Source organism: Bacillus rossius, chromosome 14 (genome assembly GCF_032445375.1).
Source record: "Bacillus rossius redtenbacheri isolate Brsri chromosome 14, Brsri_v3, whole genome shotgun sequence".
Classification (NCBI taxonomy): domain Eukaryota; kingdom Metazoa; phylum Arthropoda; class Insecta; order Phasmatodea; family Bacillidae; genus Bacillus; species Bacillus rossius.
Window position 1 is genome coordinate 26,379,932 of NC_086341.1, and position 21,177 is coordinate 26,401,108.

Below are 21,177 nucleotides of genomic sequence, written 5' to 3' on the forward strand. Positions count from 1 at the left end.
CGTCAGTGATGATGAGAGGCAGACACGAGGCGGAGCACAGGTGAGAAGAATTGCGAGGAGGTAATGAAATTGCGTATTCCCTGAGGAAAACATGACCTATCCATAGAGACCTGCAAAATTCGCGGATTCAGTGATCTCCAGGATAGACTCTACTACACTCTACACACTCGGACAAATTCCACCTGTTCATTGGCTGCTGACTTGTGAGTCGTCTCGATTGAGTGTCTGTGATTCGACACTTATTTGAGCGAGGGTCTCTAATTGGCCCTCATTAATCCAGATTAACAGTGAACCAATGGTAGAAGCAGCGCTAAGGTATAATTATTTGAATTGTAGCATATCACGAAATGAATCCGCGAATTTTGCAGGTCTCTAAGCTAACCATTCCTAAATTTGTATTAAAGGTCCTTGATTTGCCATTGTTGGCTCAGTTCAGTTGCCAATGAAGGACAGCACAGTCGGCGACCAGTGCGTCGCGGAACTGACACTGGCATCATTGCCGGTAGCGAGCCGCCCGGTCGGCACGCCTGTCTGTGCCTGTCTGTGTCTGTCTGTGGCATCGATCCAGGGGCTCGCAAAGAGTCCCAGGCCGCATTATGCCGCCCATCACCTCTTGGCATGTGTCTGTGTGTGCGTTTTTTTTATGTGTTTGGGTGTGAATGATTCTGGAGTCTGTGGTAGGGGGTGGCTGTGGTGGGATGCTGGTGTCTGGTTGCGTGGATGAATGTGGTAAAGTGGGGAGTGATGCGCTCCCGAGGTCCGCCAGCTCCCGTAAGGAGGGGGGGGGGGAGCATTTGAAGTCCTGCCCGCTGGCCCCTGCGCTGCACTCTGCCAGTCTGCGCCTGGGTGTTGTCTTGTAGTCAAGCTGGAATGGTCTGTGTTGGTCGCCGGGGTCCACCTAGGGTAGGTGAGGAGGGGGTTAGGCCAGAGCGCCAGAGGTCGTCCCCGATGACTTTCCAGTTGGAAAACGACAAAACACAGGTGTTATCATAAAATATGCTCTACTCTTTAAGTTCACACAAATTGCAAACTCTTCTCCTTTCCTCCCTTTTCAACTTGTGTTTAAGCATCTTTGAAGAATTCATAGTATAAGAAGCTGAACGTTAGGCTGAATTATTCTAGTTGAAAAGTAAAACCCCTCCCTAAGGCCAAGTTCTTGCAGCGCCACTACTGCAATACTGCACTACTGCACTACTGGTGCCGCCCTTGTCTGCTCCCGACCCAGTAGACCATGTGTTCACTCATAGGTATCTTCAGGCCTGAGGCAAACAAAAGCGGTGATCTTTACTTTTGGGCTACAAGTAATCAAAATCTGTAAACCACATTTGTGAAGACACGAAACAGAATATATTTACATTTCTTGCACATCCTCAGGTGTTATAGGGGTGGCTTAGTGTTCAGTTTCATCAGCTTTCACCCAGACGATCCGGGTTGAATTCCAGACTGGATTTTTCGCAAGTGGGAAACATGGCGAATGCGAGTCAGTTTGACTTTTCTCAGGGTTTCTCCAATTTATATCACTACGACATTCTATCAATGATTCACTGCCATCACATCCTTCTTCATCGTCTCGGATGGCATCGGTGTCGACACAAAATTCCTGGATGGCCAATCTAGCTAAGTTGTCACTCAACAAATGGTTCCATAGACCCAGATGTTTGAAACGTTCAGCATTTGCCAATGTAAAAACCAAGGTAGTGTATGAATACTGCAAATAAATATTTCATTACATTTTTAATTAAAGTATGTTTGTAATTTGTGGGGTATCTTACTAACTGGTGACAGGGCAGAGCTTACCCAATTCTCCCCCTCTCCCATCCTCTCTGGGAGGGCCTGCTGTAATGCCTTGGCAAATACACCTGCCCTTGTATGTAATAAAATATCTAGGAAATAATCTAAAACTGCCACAAAATTCCTGTTGAAACTACCTATATTATATGAACACATACAGAATGAGTTCACACTTAAGTGTTAATTCAGCTTACAAACTTACCGTCTCAAATCACATATAGCATTTGTAAACAGTTTTCTCTGTTATCCTGATAAACAGTACCTACTCACTAAGGAAATATTTTTAATTTAATTAATTGTGTGTTGAACTACGTACTGTAATCATAGTTACACAAAACATTTTGTGGCAACCATTTAGTGTTAAATATATCAAGATATTCTAATTTAAAAAACTGGGTAGTATATCTTAATTTTTTTTTTCATAAATTAATTATTGAAATAATTCTTTTAGTTGCATTCCACATAAGTATTTTTTAATGGTTGTGTTTAAGATCCTCAAAATTTAAGATTTGTTTTGAGTTAAATAATAATACTATAATCATCCCCATGTGGTGGTAGTGATACTGAAGCGGTAGAACTATATACCGCTCTGAACCGCTCTAAGCACACACCAAGGCAGCAGACAAGAACACATTGTCATAATGGGAGGCAGTACCAGGCCGGCCAACAGTGGCCTTCACAAATTATACAGCTGAAATAACACAAAAAGAAGAGGTAGGACAGCTCTAGTAAGTGAAACTTCATATACACTGTGTATTTCATACCGCTGCAGCTTATCAATACAGCTATATGACGTACTATGCCAGTCCGTGAACACCTTCAAGCCATTGCACAGCATGAACCGAGTTGCAGATGCGAGATATGTAATGATGCTGGGTGAAACGTGTACACAATATGGCAGGAAAACAAGGTTACTATGAAAGAGAGCTTTGGTAATTGCTGAATTTCAAACAGCCGAGATTGTTTAAGTTTATTAACATCAATAAAAACAAATATGTATGTCACTCAAAGGATTTATTTAAATGAGAACAGATTATAAAACTATATCAACAAACCTCTTATTATATAAATTATCACATCTCGTACAATATAAAAAAGAGAATTACATCAATAGTATGTACATAAACATAAAAATACTAAGCATTACATTTTGTAAACTGTTGAATACTTTAAGCTATCACCTCACTTTCAAGTACAAATTCTCAGCTCGAATACAAAAATTAAAATAAACTTTTTTACAAAAATATTATTTCAGAGGGAACTTAATGCATTTTACATAAAACTCAAGTTTATTGGCGCTATCTGGTTGCCAGAGGTTCCATCATGTGCTCTGGTTCTCATTCTACTGGAGGAAAGATATTCTTCCACCTAAAACAGAAGCAGAAATAACTAACAGTGATCAGGTTCAACAGAATGTTCACTTGCACCGTGAGATATGCCGGTATTCAGTTAGCCATGCTCCTTTTATCATTTGACTGTCATCTGTTTGTCTACATTATAAAAAGTTTTTCTTTCTTTCCTTTTCAAAATTTCTCTCTACTCAAGTTATGATTCAAGCTAACAACCAAAGATTTGTACACATGTATTTGCATTTACAAATCAGTTTCCAAAACGTTTATAAATCTCAAATTGTCATTATTGAGTTTCAACTTTTCATCAAAAAAGTTTAAATTAATGCTGGACATTTATGGCAATTAATTATTTTGAAGATAATGTATGGAACAATGACTTTCTGTACAAGTTACATAAAAATATTGACCTTTAAAACAAGAATAAAACAATTCTAAAGCTGATCCCAAGTCAGTGTCTGTAGCAACTTACTAAACACAACTAATCTTAATTTAAACAGAAAAATTAGATTTTATTCTTTATGCTGTTTGGATTCAATGCAATCAGTTTTAGTGCTGTCTACAAACATTCAATGTACTTCTAAGAATGTCTTGGAAGCACTTAAGTGTTAAAGACGTTATTGAGAAAAATTGCTTCCAATTAAAAACAATAATATTCAATCCAGGATAAATTTTTTGTGATTATTTTTTTTAGTTACTGCGTCACGTTCTCCAGTTTATGCTACATACGGACTCGGTGCACTGCCTACCTGCATTGCTATTTCCTCCTGCTGATTTCTCTTCTGAGCGATCGCTTTCAACAACGCTTTTCCTTCTTCTTTCGTCTGAGCACAAAAAATTAAATGAATTGGATGAAACAGATCAAATAAAATAGTATACAAAGCTAGGTGCCATTAAGAATATTATTTTCACATTTTACAAAGTACAAAATTTATCAACTAGAACATAATTACCTACATCACAACAGTAAAAAGTTTAATTTTTGCTAACAAATTTATAACAAATGGTTTTTAAATATTTTTTTTAATTTGTATACCTCAACAAGATCTACTGCGGACAGATAATGATAGAAATTATAGATATGAAAGTAAATATAATTGTGATTTTAAAAGTATGCATTAAACCGTTTACTTGGCCATATAAATAATATGATTACCATCATATGATTATTTTCAGTGAATACTTTCAAAATATTAACAATGAGAATACATAGTTGCAAAATTTTAATATTGTAATCTAATGACTACAGCAGAACGGTTTCAAAATAAATAACATAATTTTTAAGCAAATGCTAATTCTGAATGAAGTTCAATTGAATGTAACCAATTGAAACATTCCAGAACTAAGCGACCTAAGTGCAAAAAAAATTGTTTTCTTTCTGTAGAGTTATATAAAATTATCGCTAATACAGCACACTCTGATCTTAAGTCCATCTGAAGTTCCTTGTAGTTCAACAGGAAAATGGTAGATTGTGTTAGTATTAACAACCATAGCCCTAATCCCTCAGTTATTTTTAATTTCCTGCAAATTTTTTGGTGGATCACTTTGCCTCAATAATCAAAAAGGAGCTAGAACAATGCAGAAACTGAAGTATCTTACAAAATCAAAACACAAATTATTTAAAATTTAGAAGAAAATTATATATTTTAAAATTATTATTACTCATTTTTAAAATTCAGATGACTAATATTAATTTATTTTATTTTGTATAACTATTAAGTTATTGGTGGCTAGTATTTTGCCAATACAGATACTTTTCTGTTAACACTGTGTGGCAATAAATGAATAACACTCAAAGCCTTTAGGTACAAAAAATGTAGAAAAAGAAAGTTTAATTGCATACTTATAATTAAATGGTCTAGTTTGGGTTTATCATAAGTAGTGATACATAGTGCCCCTCATTAACTTGCCAAAAACTATTTCTTGATCTTCAATTTTAGGTTTAAAATTGTATTGTGCTATTATTATGGTATGAAAATCACATAGGTCTATAATGTTCTGAACACTGTCACAAGACGAAAATGCTTCTTTACTGCAAAGACATTTTTTTTATAAATTTATAACTAATTTGAAAACAGAATATTTCTTTTGGAATTAACATTACGTAAAACGTGATATAATCTCTGTTAAAATTACATAAAGAACATAAATTATACTATACCTCTTCATATTCTAAGCACTTCTGAGCAAACTGATATGCTTCATCCAAGTCTTCAGTTTTCAGGTACGCGTTTGCAAGATACTTGTACGCTTGGCTTAGCTCACTCTTGTCGGCAATGGCGTTCTTTTCGCTCTCCGTCACGTACTTCAGGTAAGCTCTTTTGGCGTTTGAACTTTCTTCTAGCTTATCGTAGAGCCTACAAAAAGACAAAGAGAAGTAAGTACAGTAGGTTTGTGGATAATTAGAACATTTAAAAGTTCTGCTAGGTTTTTCTTTAAGTCAGTACAAGTAATAGGTCTTTACTTTGTAGAAACAAGATTTTTTACTGTTTTTTTAGCCCAATTTTTTTTTTTAAAACAGAGGATTTTGATGTTATTGTTTCATTGTTATAAAAGCTGTTTTGAGATACTTACTTCACCATAATAGGGGTAAAATTTATATGCTCCATTTTTACGATAAAATAATTTGTAATAAACTAGCCTGAAACATATAAATACAGAATGATAAAAGTAAATTAGCGAGCATTTGATGGTTTAAAAGTGGTTCAATGAGAGATGCAAAATAAAAAAAAAAAATTTTTTTGATCCATGCTCTATGGTACAATATTTTGTCTGGTAATAATGACAATCCTTGAATTTTAAACATTAAAAGATTACTTTTTTTATGGTTTGAATTAAGTTTTAGTTAAATGCTACTTAATTCTATGATATAACTTTAATTTCAGTACTACATGTATGGTGTATTACTTGGTGTCATGCAGTGTGTTTTTGACATGCTTTTATCGCAATTCACCATAATAATCTTGTCCCTATTGATCCATCATTATGGTTCGGCACGTCCTGTAATCCGACACCAATCAACCCTCTCAAGTGGATTCTGGCTGTCCACCTTGACTGCCAGGTGGCATTACAACGCGGCCAGTTGTCTTTAGTTCGCTCAGAGTTTATTGTCACTGTCGGTTTTCGTTTCAGTAGTGTGTATCCTGTTTTACGATTGTTACATTTCACATTTCCACATTTGGCATTCCCATTAAAGCTATACTGACATTCGATAATCCGAAAAAATTGTCAATCTGACATGGGCATGATCTTGAAGAAGCCAGATTAAAAACCCTTTCACTGTTATATGTTGAGCTATTAATAGGTACAAGATTATATGGTACGTTGTGATAAAACTGAAATAACAAGTTAATACACCATAAAGCAACGAAATGCAACTACTATCATTAGATTAATCAGCATTATTAATTAGAATATAACTCAAATCACAAAAAAGTACCTAATATTTATTATATTATATTCAATGAATGTAATGTAATAAGCATAAAGTTATAAAAAATGTATGTACTAAGTAGACTGTAAAAATTATTTTACCCTTTTTGATCTTACAACTGTAATTAAATTATTAATATCTAATTTTATGTTACGACATTGATACATTTATCAAACAAGTACTTACAGATTTATTTATATTGTTCCGCGTGCATCATCTATCAGTCAAAATGACACTGTTTTGGTGAAATAAGTACCATAAAACATTTGTGTGTCACGTGTGTTCAATAATATGCTATCTTTATGAATGAATAAACAAAATAAATAATAAAAAAAATAACACCGTTAATTAAAACCATAAAATCGTGGCCCTACGCATTAATTTACTTGTCCAAACAAGAATATACTAGCTATAAATTCATTCAAGAGGAGATTTAGTACTTGCGTATTTGCATTTGAAAAAAATAGTTAATTAGTCATTTACGCAAAGAACTTCATTATACTCAGTGGTGTGAGTTTAATGTTAAAGTAATCTTACTTATTTTATTCCAAATTTTGTTAGATGAATAGTTACAGCTAATATTTTGTCAAATGAGAAGATGTATGCCTTGCTATGATTGTGTTTCATAGTTTTTTTTTCCTAAGTGGGAAGAATTTTTTTTCAAAACTTTATTTTAAGTGTAAAGATTGATGTTATGAATGGACTAAATGCCTCATGTGATTGTTACATAACCGTCACATATCCATACAGTAAAATGTTTTTACCTTGTTAGTACAGTTATAAAATTTACAGTATACAAAATGGAAAATGATATGCTTAAAAAAAAGATTTTTAAGATGTGATTAGTGATAAAACATTGGAGAGAAACTACAGACTGGAGGAACATTCTCAGGTAAGAAATACAAAGGATATGACTGCAATAAGTAAAACAACACCACTCAAGGAAGGTAAACCAACAAAGTGTATAATGGATTATGAAAAACACCAGCTTCACAGAACAGTAAACAACTTTGCTTGCACTTCCAACACAACAGTGGAAGAAAGTTGCATAGTAAAAGTTGCCTGATTACGTAATAGATTCTGAACAGCACATCCAAGATACACGGTTAAAATCCACTTCAAGGAATTAACTTCACACCCCACTACAGGTTACTGAATATGGTTGCAGTAAGCTGCCGTTAAAAAAAGGGTCACAAATGCAAAAAAAAAAAAAAGGCATAACTCTTTGATACTTTTCTTTAACATCCATGTTCTTTCTTTGCAATGCTCAGTGTGGTTTTTGCTTGAAAAGTAATATTATAAAAAAAGCTTAATCTTGCCAAGCACATTTAACATATAAAGCCCTATGCCAGAGCAAGGCTGGGTGCAGGGTCATCGAAAGAACAAAGGCCCGGGGCAAGTAACAATTGAGCACCGTTATCTATTATTTAATGTACAACTTTTCAAATCCCACAATCAAAACAAAAAAAACCAAATACTTTAAACATTACTGTAGCCATAAGAGTAAACATAATCTGTGTATATCACATTACTTGTAAAGATTCCTATACAGGGTTCTTACAGGAACTTACAATTAACTTTCAAGGACTTTCCAAGGACTTTTCAAGGACTGTACAATAATTTTTCAAGGACCACAGTAAAAATAAATTATATTAGCTACATCAAATTTTTACTTAAGTAAGTCAAATTAAGTTTAGTTTCGCAACATTTCTATTTCTGCTTTTGTATTTTTAGTATGTTAAGTATGTTTTTCTACTAAATTTAATCCCTACCTAAAAACCTACGTAACATTCACACAATACCTTAGTGATTTTTATATTCTTCTAACTTCTCACATAACTGTCTGTTTACTTCAGCAAGGGATGCAGATTTTTCTTTGGCTGTTCTTCGAAGGCTGTTGGACTTTGACACCATGGTTAAACTACCGGTTGCTTCCGCCTGTTCAGAGAACCTATCAGCTGATTTTGTGAGTTCACAAATATCTGCTTCGATTCTTTGTTTCTTGGTCTTGAGTTCATCTATTTCATCTGTGATATTTTTTCGTTTTAACTTCTGCTGTTCTGTTTCTTTCTTGCGCCTTTTCTCTTCCAAAAAGCTTTGCCATTTTTGGCGTGCGCTTGCTGCTGAAGCTATCAGATCATTTGTAATGTTTACATTTGAGACACCACCAACAGATGTAACATGCTGACAAATGATTCTCTGCGAAATTACTGTACGGTCATGCATGTTTTCTACTTCAATTTGCCTGTTAACTGAGAAACCTCTCTCAACAGAGGCTTGTCCATGTGACAAAATCAGCAGCATTTTCATCACACACCATAATCCTACGTAGTTGGAACTAGAGTTTGCACTACCAAATAACAATGAATCCAAACGGTCAGCTTCAGGTTTGAAATTTCGAAACTGTGATGACGAACTAAACTCCAGAATAAAATCTTTGTAAGCTGAAAGTAATGCATCGCAGTTAGGGATGTGCGAAAGTGACTTTTTCCACACGAAATGAAAGTGAAAGAAAATTTATCAAGTTTCGCGAAAGTGAAACGAAAATGAATTTTTCTATGAGATAAATATATTCTTAACGAAAGTTAAGCGAAATTTTTTAATTAACAAAGAAAAAAGTGCCCCAAAATTTGCTCTTCAGTAATAAATTCTATTACATAAATCATTTTGGTACCTTTTGATATATATATATATATGTATATATATATAAATATTATTATTTAATATAATCAACATCCGCCCTAGACCACACAACACAGCCCCATGTCACTCGTAAATTTCAAGAATCAATCCAGATCTTTCAGCGCACAGACTATTTCCTTTACAGTCGTAATGTCGCAGTCTATGATAATATATTTATCATGTGCATGGTACTGATGAAAAAATACGTGAATACTGCAGAACGGCCGCCATCTTGCACCACTGTCACACATGGCTAGCTCAGGAAGCTGTAGACCAGGCAAGGGACATGGTCAAAACAAAACATAACAAATGGTTGCTGCCAAGTGGTCATTACACGCAGTGACTTGTTGACCTTTTTGTCTAATTGGCTGTATATTATGAGGATTTTATATGCCAGTCAGAGTATGTAAAATTTAAATAAAGCAGACGACAATGTTTTTGTTTGGCTGTGCGCGAATAAAAGTAGGTACGTTCTTTGTTTGTCTATACGGTAAATACTAAATACTGTACTAACAGTTCTGGAATGTATGTTTTACGAATATAGTACCTACACTACTGTTTGAAAGCAAATGAATCAGGTAATTTTTCAAATATTGCATGATTTTGTTTTGATACCTAGGCCTACTGTAATCACGGTTGAATTTTGTTTACTTTATCTGCCATGTTTGTTCAAATTATGATTTTACCGTATTTTCATTAATGTGAGTTTTTTTCATCACCACGTAAATTAATCTTAATGGAAATCTTTTTTCTAATTAATGTCTTTATATGATTTGCATATGTTATTACATTATTAGTAATAACAAGCAAATCATATAAAGACATTACAGTAGAATCTCAGTGCTAAGTACTTACAGGTACCTTAAGTTTTTGTACTTAGTACTGAAACATGCATACATATCTACAAGAGTCTAGCGACAGCAACTACCTTCCTGCAACTGCGGCACCGCTTACGCTCGTTCCGGGGCCGGCTGCCGCATCGCTCACGCTCGTTCCGGGGCCGGCGGCACGATCATATATGTCATCTGAAACTTCTATTCGTCAAATATGGCCTTGTGGCTGAGCGCTTAGCGGTGCTATCATCTAATCGTAAGGTTGCCGGTTCGAATCCCGGCAGGTGCAAATTTTTTTTGTACTTGTAAAAATAAATACGAGCACGTATAATTTCAAAAGTAATAAATATATTTGAATAATGAATGCAAATAAAAGTAAATTTATTAATTAAATTGTAATTTTCAGATAAGGACATGATAACTAATGGTCAATTAGGTTAGGTTAGCTACATTATAAATACTTTAAAACTTTGTGGACGGTTGATTTGGTTAGGATAGTTACATTAAAGATACTTGGAAATCAAACATCCAGGGGGTAGGCGCTCCCGATCGGCCAACTTCGGAGAGGATCGGCATTTGCTGCCAGTTGCAGGACGGTAGCATTGCTGTCGCTAGACTCTTGTTACATATCTTTACAAAGAGAAAAAAAATATATAAAAAATTGCTACAGGAGAGCCGCAATGCCATATGTATTAGCAACTGCGACTTGCTTTTTTCCCCTTGTCTAGTTCTCTGAGTATATCCACTTTTTCCTTAAGCGTGAATTGCTTTCGTTTCTTTTTATCTCCAGGTTCATTCATATTGTAGCACAAATACAATGCGGTGTCTAAATAACGTAACCTGAAAATAAACTCAACAATAACATTAAACAATCCCGGCACAGACATCAAACAGTATTTTTAGCGTAGCGTAACAATTTTGTCTAAATAATTAATACTTCTCTCAAACTTCCGTCTTTCGATGTATCGAATGGTGTTGTGTTGCTCACGTCGCATACTACGTACGGTATAATCTATGGTTGTGCGCGCAACTGTTTGTTAACTTTGTTTTGAGAATTTAGAGGTTAGAAAATACGTTGCGGTGGTATTTGTGTATCTTTGTTCTACTACATTAATCATTTAGCTGGAAATTTATTTACCAGTTTAAGTAAATTTTGGTGTAGTAATGCCACGCTACTAGTAGAATTTTTACGTTATAGTGAAAATATGATACTTTAAACTGAAACCGTTTTGCATGGCGAAGATACGATTTTTGGCGGGGACTTAAAAAAAATTCGTTAAGTGAAATATACTTTATAATAAGGTACGTTATTGTACCGGTATTCTACTGTACATTTTTATTAAATTACGAGTTCTTTTTCAACTAGAACAAACGGAACTTCGGTAAGCTATTGAACTTTCGTTTGGCTCGAAATATTTCGCTAAAAACGAACTTCGACAGATGAAATTCTTACCGAAATCGAAAATGAAAGTAGCAAAATTTCGATTTCGGTATCGGTATACCGAACATTCGCACAACCCTAATCGCAGTCTGTTTCTTCAACTCGCCCTGCATCTACCAAAATTTTCAATACTAATGAAAACCGGGTAGTGCAAATTTTTTGGTCATTCATTTCTCTAGGGTCCAAACAACTGAGGTTCCTAACAACAGAATATTGTAAAGGACACTTGTTCAACAACTTTTTCACAATTTCCAAGAGAAAATCACGACATTCCATTCGTAACTGTATAATGTCACGATCCTTGCTTACATTCTTGTGAACCAAATCTTTTACTCTATTTTCTGCAGCAAATCCTAAATAGACTTTGGTTGCTGGCAAATGGTTTTCTTTCTTTGCAACTTCAACTCTGACAAGTTTGCCACAAGAATTTGCATTCTTCATAATATCATCTTTGATAAACCTTTCCATTAGGCTTCGCAGCAATTTCAACATATCTTTCCCTAAAAATGGCAGAACTGGCTTATCAGTTTGATATGCTATCAAAAATGGTTCCACTTCTTTGGCAATTGACTGAAATACTAGCAGTTTTACAGGCGTGAGTGGGTCAGCTGCCGCTTCTTTGATGGCCATGAAAGATTTGGTGTTGGGGTTGGGAACATTTTTGTCTGTTACAGACTTTACATACTTGAGCATATGAGGCCACATTTCAATAGCACGAGCTGCAACTATCGAATTCTCTATCCACCTAACAGCACAAAATTTTAAAGGAAAAAGAGTACTACTGGTCACATTCACATAATCTTCCCTCCTAGCTGGAGAGTCCTTAAAAAGATAATACATACTTGACAAAATTCTCTCCACATCCCAGGTAGATGAAACTGATCCATACTTAAATGCACCATGAAGTATGTGTAACCCACAACTGCCAGTTTGTATCACTGTTTTATTTGTGTCTTTCTTCAGTTGATCACAAACCATGTCGTAAAATTTCCAATTGACATTTGGACCATCCATGGAGAGCTGCAGTAAAAGCATGCTGGGAAGAAAAATTTCAGAACTGAGTTTTTCATACGAACTAAAATGTCTTCTGCAGTTGCATGTCCCAAGAAACTAGAGTGCATATAGCATGAGACGACTTTGTCGGTATCCCAATATCTAATATGGTAATCCAATTGCTTCTGATGAAGTTTTCGGTTAACACTCTCGTCAAAAAGCAGAACATACGAATCTTCCTTTCGAATTTTTTCCATGAGTAAGGACCTAAAATAAGGTGCTATCCCAAAACAACACATATAGGCACACTTTGTTTCTCCCAACGAAAAGCCTTTGGCAACACTGCTATCAGGAAACATTTGTCTGAACAAGGGCCCAATATCCTCACAGGACTTGTATGAAAAATGGTTACTGCATACTTTAAGGGCCCACAGAATTTCTGCTTTTAAAGTGTCCTGGCCAGTAATAAAAGAACTAATCAGGCCTACCTGCTGATCTTGAGAATTCTGGATATCTGGTTTCACGACTGCTAAACTTGTAGATTGGCCATCTTGTGAAGGCTGTTTACCACCGAGCATAGGCGTGCGCAGGACTTCAGTATTGGTGGTGCCAGATTACACAACAGCCCTGTCATTCACGGACCCCGAGCTTAAAGCGGGGAGTCCGGGGGTCCTCCCCCGGAAAAATTTGGATTTGAAAGCGCAAAATGGTGCTATTTAAGGTGTTTCCGAACAAAAACATTAAATACACAGATGTAAAAATTTTAACATTTTTTATGACATATTATGGCTTTGAACGTTATAATCACCAGGAAAACTACTAAACTATTTACAGTTTTAAGCTTTGTTGAGCCATAAAGTAAATTGCACAAATTGTTTGCACGGAATTCATGCTGGTGGCTTTGAAAAACAATACTTTACATGTTTTCTGAAGACGCCAAATAAATGCTAGAAAAAACATTCTCAAATATTAAGTTTTAAAATCAACAAATCAAGGGAGTTTTTGTAACATACCTTAAATATGTAAAATATTAAAATAATAAAAATACACAAATAAGAGTGGGCAAAAGTTTTAACTTTTGGAATACAACAAAAATGTTTTGTCGGCGACTGCATATAAGTCATCGAGTAAGCCTATCTTTTTTTAAATAAACTCTGGCGGACGGCGGCTATTATTCCGTGCGCCTGCCGAATGGAGTGAACAGTGGACACCGAGCGCGCATACTATGTAATTCGAGGAGAACTAGGAGAAGTTTTTACATTTCAGAAGTTTCGTAGCCGCGGCCCGCGTGTACAACACAAGTAATTGCACCTGGCTTGTTTCCGTGTGTATAGTTGGTTCGATTGATAATTGATATACTGATAGTGTTATGAGCACATATCTGTAACTCAACACGATTGGAAAACATATATTTTTTGAAATAATACGGATTTTCGTAAGTATGTATTATTTCTGCTTGTAAAAAATAAAATAACGTTAACCCTAATGGTGGTGCCAAGGCACCTGTGGCACCTACCGTGCGCACGCCTATGCCACCGAGATATACTTGTATTCCAAGTTTTGGCTTCTCACTTGCCAGAGCGACATGTTTCTTCCCACCCATATGACTCGTTAACGCCGATACACCCATGTTACTGATATCGAAAACACTACTACATAAAACACATTTGGCTTTATTTCTGTCAGTCGTTTTTTGTAGCCATTTACTGAATTTTGGGTTACGTAACCACAAATCGTTAAAAGTACAGTTTCCAGGCATTTTGAGAAAAAATGTTAACAGTATCTCTCAAGTTGCATAGGTACATAAAAACACCAAAAGCACTATCAAACACGTTGAAGGAAAATAATAAGAGAAAGTGTGAAAAAATGTAGTTTTTACATACGACAGCCGCAAAAATTAAATCAAAATGCAAACAAATAGGCTATTTGATGCAAATATCAAAGCCGGCAAAAAAATCTTTTCGCAACTCGTAGGAAGTATAAACTAAAAACGAAGTCGGAACTGATATTAAAACATTTCTAGAAATAACACTTTTCCCTTTCCAATCACTCCGACAATGCCATACAATTACAGAAGCATGTAAATCCGGAAAAAGTACAAAGCAAAACCACCATCTTGCATCTAACTTCTTTTGTTTGTACCACATTTACCATACTATACCATATTTATCCTGCATATTTTAAAAATCGATACCACAACTACCACGCGATACCACATTTACTCTTGTGTACCAAACTATATCCAATAACACAGTTACGCAAAGCATTATTACGCACCATAACCGATAAATGTCGTTGCCAATAGAACACGAGAAATTCCCAAATCCATTTTTTTTTTTTACGAAAATTCACTCGGTTATCGTCTGTTCACGTCAAGCAAATTATATTCTAGAAATAAGAAACAAATTATGGTTTTGTATTCCTAAGCTAGGATTTTAACGATGGGAAACTAACTGGAATATTATGTTACCTGAAAATTCAAAGACTTTCCAAGGACTGGATTGAATTCAAGGACTTTTCAAGACCTTTTAAGGACATGGTAAAAGTTCCAGGACATTCCAGGACCGTACGAACCCTGCCTATAGGTTCTATGAAAAATAGACTTGCAATTTTCATCCTATCAGATTTTAAACTTGATCGGGGTGCCCTGACCCTCAATCCAATTGTACAGTACAAGCTAATTCAGCCTAAAATAATTTAAAAAATACACGGGTTAGCAAACCACTTAGTCCATAAAAAGGTGAACAAATTTCAGGAATTATATTTACAATGAATATTTGAAAACAAATGTTTACCGTCTTATTACTTGCTAAATTTATAGTATGAAATAATGGTACACACAATATTTCAGACATGTCAATAAGTTTTTCTACTTCTATAATAAACAAATAACACTTCATGATTCAGTAACTGGACATGTAAATCGGCAGCACTGTCGAGGCCACTCACTTTGCCAACTTCAGCGTGGAAGTGAGCTCGCTGTCGCCCACGCTGTAGGCTTTGTAGTAGCACTTGATGGCGTCCTCCTTCTTCTCCAGCTTCTCGTAGGTCTCGCCCAGCGCGATGAGCATGCGGCTGTCGTTGGGCCGCAGGAACTGGGCCTGCTTGTAGTAGTACAGGCAGTAGAAGTACATCTTCAGGATCTCGTACGTCTGGCCGAGCCCGTACCAGGCCCGGTAGTCGCGGCGGCTTACCTCTGCAACCAGCGACGACCACACGGCGACGTTTTACCATCCTGAACACATTTCTCGTCATCCTAAATCAGCGATAGCTATGGATGAGATTTTATGGTTTTATTCATAGGGCCATTTAGTTTTTAAAACAGAAGATTTTGGTGTTATTGTTTTTATTTTTATATATTATCTTTAATCATTACACAAAGTTTATTATTCAACAAATATGAAACTATAATAAAATATTTCTTAATATTTCACCAAAATAGTCTCATTTTGATTGACATTGATGTACTAATACAGTAAAATCAATAGCAATAAGGATGTCTCGAACAGACCTACTCAGAAAAATAGAAATAAATTGGCAAAGCTGGAAGTGATGCAAGATTAAAACAATATTAATATTAATTTTTTGCCACTCCATTTAGGCCATACATTCTGGTACAAAATTCATGCTGAATATATTAAGTTACAGGAATTTCCCATGATAAAAGATTAATTTTTTTTTTAAATTTGTGTAAAGTTTTGTCAAATTGCTGATTGATTTCATGTTTTTAGTTACATTTTGATGCTAAATGGTGTATTAACTTGCATTTTGGTGTTATATGTTTTATTGACACTCTTTGCGGTGATAGGTACAGTATTTTGGTTTTACAGCAATTCACCATAAAATCTTGTCCCTAGCGATAGCATAGAGGCTGCCTGTGACATCATTTTATATGGCCTGCTTTAAGAACCTTTCAACAAAGAAATATTATCTATATAATATACTATCATATTGTGTAGCAGCAGTCTTTGAACACATGTAGAATAAGTTATCAGCTTTCACAATTCAACAGCCGCCAAATTATCACAGAAATTTTAATAATTGTAATTTTAAATTTTGAAAAATTGTTTAACGTTAATTCTACTTATATTTTTAATTTTTTTTTATACGTATCTTTGTAAACACTACAAATCACTACTACTCTTCTTTACACCATCACCCATCATATATCAAATAAAATACATTATATTAGTTTTAAAATTAATATTAATTTAATTAATTTGTGTATAGACCTTGGAAAAATGGTAAAAAGATATCTAGTCCTGAAAAAGAGTGAACTTTCCCAAATAAATTTAACCTTAAAACCCGAGCAAAAAAAGTATTCTTTACAATAAAATGGATTAACAGTTTAGGTTTTACGAAATACTCTAAATAACATAATTTGCATTAAACATTATTCTTTGTCTCCATCATTAAGTTACTAATGATATCACTGTGAATGAGACATTGAGTAAAAATAAAATTTTAAAAATAAAAATGAAGTTCAAAACATTTCAAAGTCATTATAGAACACATGCAACCAACACAATGCAGTTGGTATCTGGCCATGGCCTAAAATAGCACTGACAAACCATCCCAGAATTAAGCTGAGGTGATTTTGGGAAAAAGAAATTAGGTTTTGAACCCAAGGCCAACAGAATGCTAGTCCAAAATTTTTCCACATCGGTACCGCACTATATTTCACACATCACAAAAATATTGTAGGTCTCTTATCACTGAATGTTTGTAATAGCTTTGCAGTAGTGTAGTTTCAAAATCCACAAAATACTCTTACTTTGATGGGTTCACTACCACTTCAAAACTGAAGCATATTTTTTAAGTGCATGTTCCAGATTGGTCCGGCCAGGAAACGGGAAATAATAATAATTCAAAACAAACTTCCAAATTTAATCACTGTAGATTGGAAATAAAAACATCTTTCAAAAATTTTGAGATAAGTTCTTTTGTATGGGTTTACAATTAATTAAAGAAAAGAGTTTGGAGCATGTTCTCAGTAATTTATTCTTCAGTTACCAACACTTTAAAAAAAATACATACCGTGTTTTCTCGCATAATCGTTGCACATTTTATTCTAAAATCAAGTTTGGAAAGTAGGGGTGCGACAATTATGCGGAAAAATTTTTTTTTTGTTAAGTAAAGTTATTCATAAAAGCAAAACCCATTCATGGAAAGTACGTTTATTTAGAAAAAGGTGGAGCATATAATAGCACGCCAAACAATTTATATTAATAATTCATTAAAAAAAACCTTTCTTCAACTTTAAATAGAAAAACAAAATCTGTGACGCGAACGCAAGTCACTTGAATATGTGACGTGAACTAACGCGTAACTGTCGTAGTACACGCTTGCCACGAAAGAGTGCGGGCCATCAAATGTAGTTAACTCGGCACCTGACAGAGAGCGCGCGTTGCATGCACTCGGCGAGATATCGATATTAGACTACGTGCGCACGCTCTATACGGGAAGCAACATAACCAAACATGAATGATGCCAACTAGTGCTGGCTACATGTTTATAAGCGGTACACCGCGGCGATGCTGGCGGTCAGATAAAAGAAATAACGTTGAAAAAGTCTTCAAAAGAAAATTTACACGTCAAACAACTTAGTATTTCCGTTAATCAAATAAGTATGTGGTAATGTCCGAATAAATATTAGGTTTCTACTTTAAAATACATCGTTTTATACAGAAAAGATATGTACACAAAGCGCTCAGCATCTATTAGCGGGACCAAAAACAACATGCAACGTTTACGTGAGAAATTTTTTTTTATCACAATTTTGAAGGCCTAAAATATAGGTACGACGATTACGCGAGTGCGACAATTACGCGATAAAAGAGGGTACCCTTGTACAGTCGAAAAAAATGGTAGCACATTATGGCCACTATATGCTGTGTGACCAATTTTTTGAAGATGAAAAATATATACGTACATCTTGTTTGGATTGATGTTGACATGGGTAATGTATTCCCTGTGCACATACTCACCTATTGCCTGCCTGTAGCTCAAGATGGCCGCATTAGTGTTCTTCATTTCCATGTACTCATGGCCCATCAGTGTCCATGCGGAAGTATACTGGGGGTTCAACTTCAGGGCTCGCTGGAAATACAGCACTGCTTTCTGATGCTCCGTTCGTAGACTGTAGTAGTTACCTGCACCCATTGACAAGCACCTTAAAATTGATTACTTCATTTTGAATCACTCTGCTAAAAACAATTCTGAAATGCAAACATAATAGCCACATTGAGAGCTTTACAATGACTTGATCTTTGCAGGTTTTTTTTCTACACTTGCCTAACTTTAATATGCATCAGTAAAAAAGGAAAATTAAATGTAGGTACAGGGATTATCATGCCATCTTTAACTAGTCAATTTTTTTCCTATAATTTCTATTTTAATTTATTTAACCAAAATGTTGGTATGGTAAAATACAAATAACATATCTTTTGTCTTATTCATATCATTATAGCCTGTTATTGACTAACAGGCATATGAAATATAATCGCTGATTATTTTAGGCTGGCGATACTGCAGATGATGTAACATAGTTGCACTAACCAGAAATATCTCTAAATTTTCAAATATAGGTCCTGTGGTGTGTCCAACAAAATTAAATAATAAATCTGTACTGCAAACAGTGGTTAGTATTCTTAAATTCTAAGATGACAGGGTTATTATCCCATTTAAAGAAAGACAACTTCAAGATGAAAAATGTCCTCTGACTGCTTGAATATCAGCTCGGTATTCATAAAATGGGTTATGGGCCTATGCGAATACTAGTTTTTTTTTAATTTAAAGCGAGTATCAATTTGAATGTTTAAATTATTTGCAAATCAAATCAAATCTGTGAAGCACGAATTTTATAAAATACAGGATTGAAGTAAAAATAATTAATGTTTAACATTTGTAATGTTTGAACCAATAAAAATTAAAAAAATAACCATCAATAATATAAATACGCATTGCACATTCATAAAAGCAAATGGAGTGCCTTTTTTTACAAATTTAAGATCTAGCAACACACATTAAGCTTTCCAAACAAAAGTGAAGCTTCACATCAGACGCAAAGCTTTGCATCAAAACCAAGGCTTCATATAAAACAAATGGCAAATTTCCTAGTGAAGTAAAATTTAATTTTAAAAAGAATTCCAATTGATTTGCTTAGTCAAAGCTTCACACAGGCCTAGACCCGACATTAGTGTGTTATCTCGGCAATCAACAACCAACCACAATGATGAAAATTTTGGGTCTCGATAATTAGCATATAAACCATTGACACATGTGTATCTCACATTTCTGGACTGATGCCATGAAGCAACAGCCAACTTACAAGCCTCTGTTGATACTAGCATTTGGCATTTGGAGAATCTATGTTCACAGCCACACAGAATCTAATCATGGGCATGAAGAAGAAGTTTTATAAGTCATTTGTTAACATGTTACCAACAGAAAAAAAATAACACCCTAAGAATGGATGTTCAAACTGCTCATTTAATCCCAAAACCAAATATTTTATACACACATACACAAACACAAAATATATATATTCAAAAGAGACAAATTTACTCTTCCCAACTAAATTTTTGCAGCCGACTTGCTCGGAGACGGATACAAGAGGCCAGGGCATGACACCGAAATGCTACTCAATACACCTTACAGCACCAAAATTAACTTTTAATACACCATCATAACATGTGTAACACCCCTCGTGCCTCAAAATTGAATTATTTTGAATTAATTAAAAAGAGCCTTGGAAACTTGCTGGAAAAAAAAAATAAGTTAAATAAATTGATTTACCAGAGGCGGCACGAGGTGGGGAACAAACAAAATTTAGGAACTTCCTGTAACAAGCAAGGAGGAAGTTGGTGGATCGTTAAAATCAATAAATAAAAACTACACGATTAACTTGATCTATAGTTTCCCTGTTTTATTTGCCCTGATGAATTATCTTGTTTCCATTACTTTACATACAAAAGGTTTTAACAAGTTTCAAAGATTTAAAAAAAACAAAAAAACGAAAAGGGGCCGGCCCGCGATTATTTAAAACAAAGTACATTGTATTGATACATTATTACAACTTGCAAGGTTCTACTACATTAAATTTGTCGCTGATTAGTTTACCATATCAGTGGATTAAGTGGATAGTCACTTATCGCTGGTTTGTCTTTAAAAAGGGGGGGAATAGAAATAGAAACCATATCACCCGAGTCTTCCAGGTGTGGAGTTAAAAAAATGCCGAACTGTAGAATGGAAGGAAGCTGCTTCTTCTAATGGGTGGATCTCGGACTGCCGAAAAACATACTGATGGACAATTCGTCCACCAGTAGTTGCTGGATCTCGAATCTAGCTGAATATGTGCATCGCTGGGAGGTCGAACCCCTGACTGTAACAAGCCAAATCAAGACTGATTAGGACTTGAATACAGATAGTACATGGGGCAAGAAATGCCCGGAAAAATCTAAGGGGAGGTAGGGGAGGTCGCGAATTAACAGGGGAGTTGCCTTCAAGCTGCCATCGCGGAGTCAGCCATGGTCCGTAGCTCGCGATTTGCGCGGCTGGGCGCGGATGATTTCTTCATAGTTAAAAAAAATTAAAAGGGAAAATTTGAAAACAAAAAAAATTACTAACACTATGCAGACAGACTAATCTACTTGA

The 21,177-nt window shown here is 35.1% G+C and overlaps 1 protein-coding gene across 1 annotated transcript in view; it reads right to left on the minus strand.

Moving 5' to 3' along the window:
• Positions 1 to 2,788: 2,788 nt before the first annotated feature.
• Positions 2,789 to 21,177, minus strand: part of LOC134538735 (cell division cycle protein 23 homolog) — a 32,426-nt gene continuing 14,037 nt past the window's right edge. The window contains exons 6-10 of the mRNA XM_063380195.1: positions 18,510 to 18,674; positions 15,472 to 15,718; positions 5,302 to 5,497; positions 3,890 to 3,964; positions 2,789 to 3,159 (exon numbers count right to left, since the gene is read on the minus strand). Of these exons, the coding sequence (XP_063236265.1) occupies positions 3,064 to 3,159; positions 3,890 to 3,964; positions 5,302 to 5,497; positions 15,472 to 15,718; positions 18,510 to 18,674 (779 nt within the window). The 3' untranslated portion in view covers positions 2,789 to 3,063. The remainder of the gene's footprint in view (positions 3,160 to 3,889; positions 3,965 to 5,301; positions 5,498 to 15,471; positions 15,719 to 18,509; positions 18,675 to 21,177) is intronic.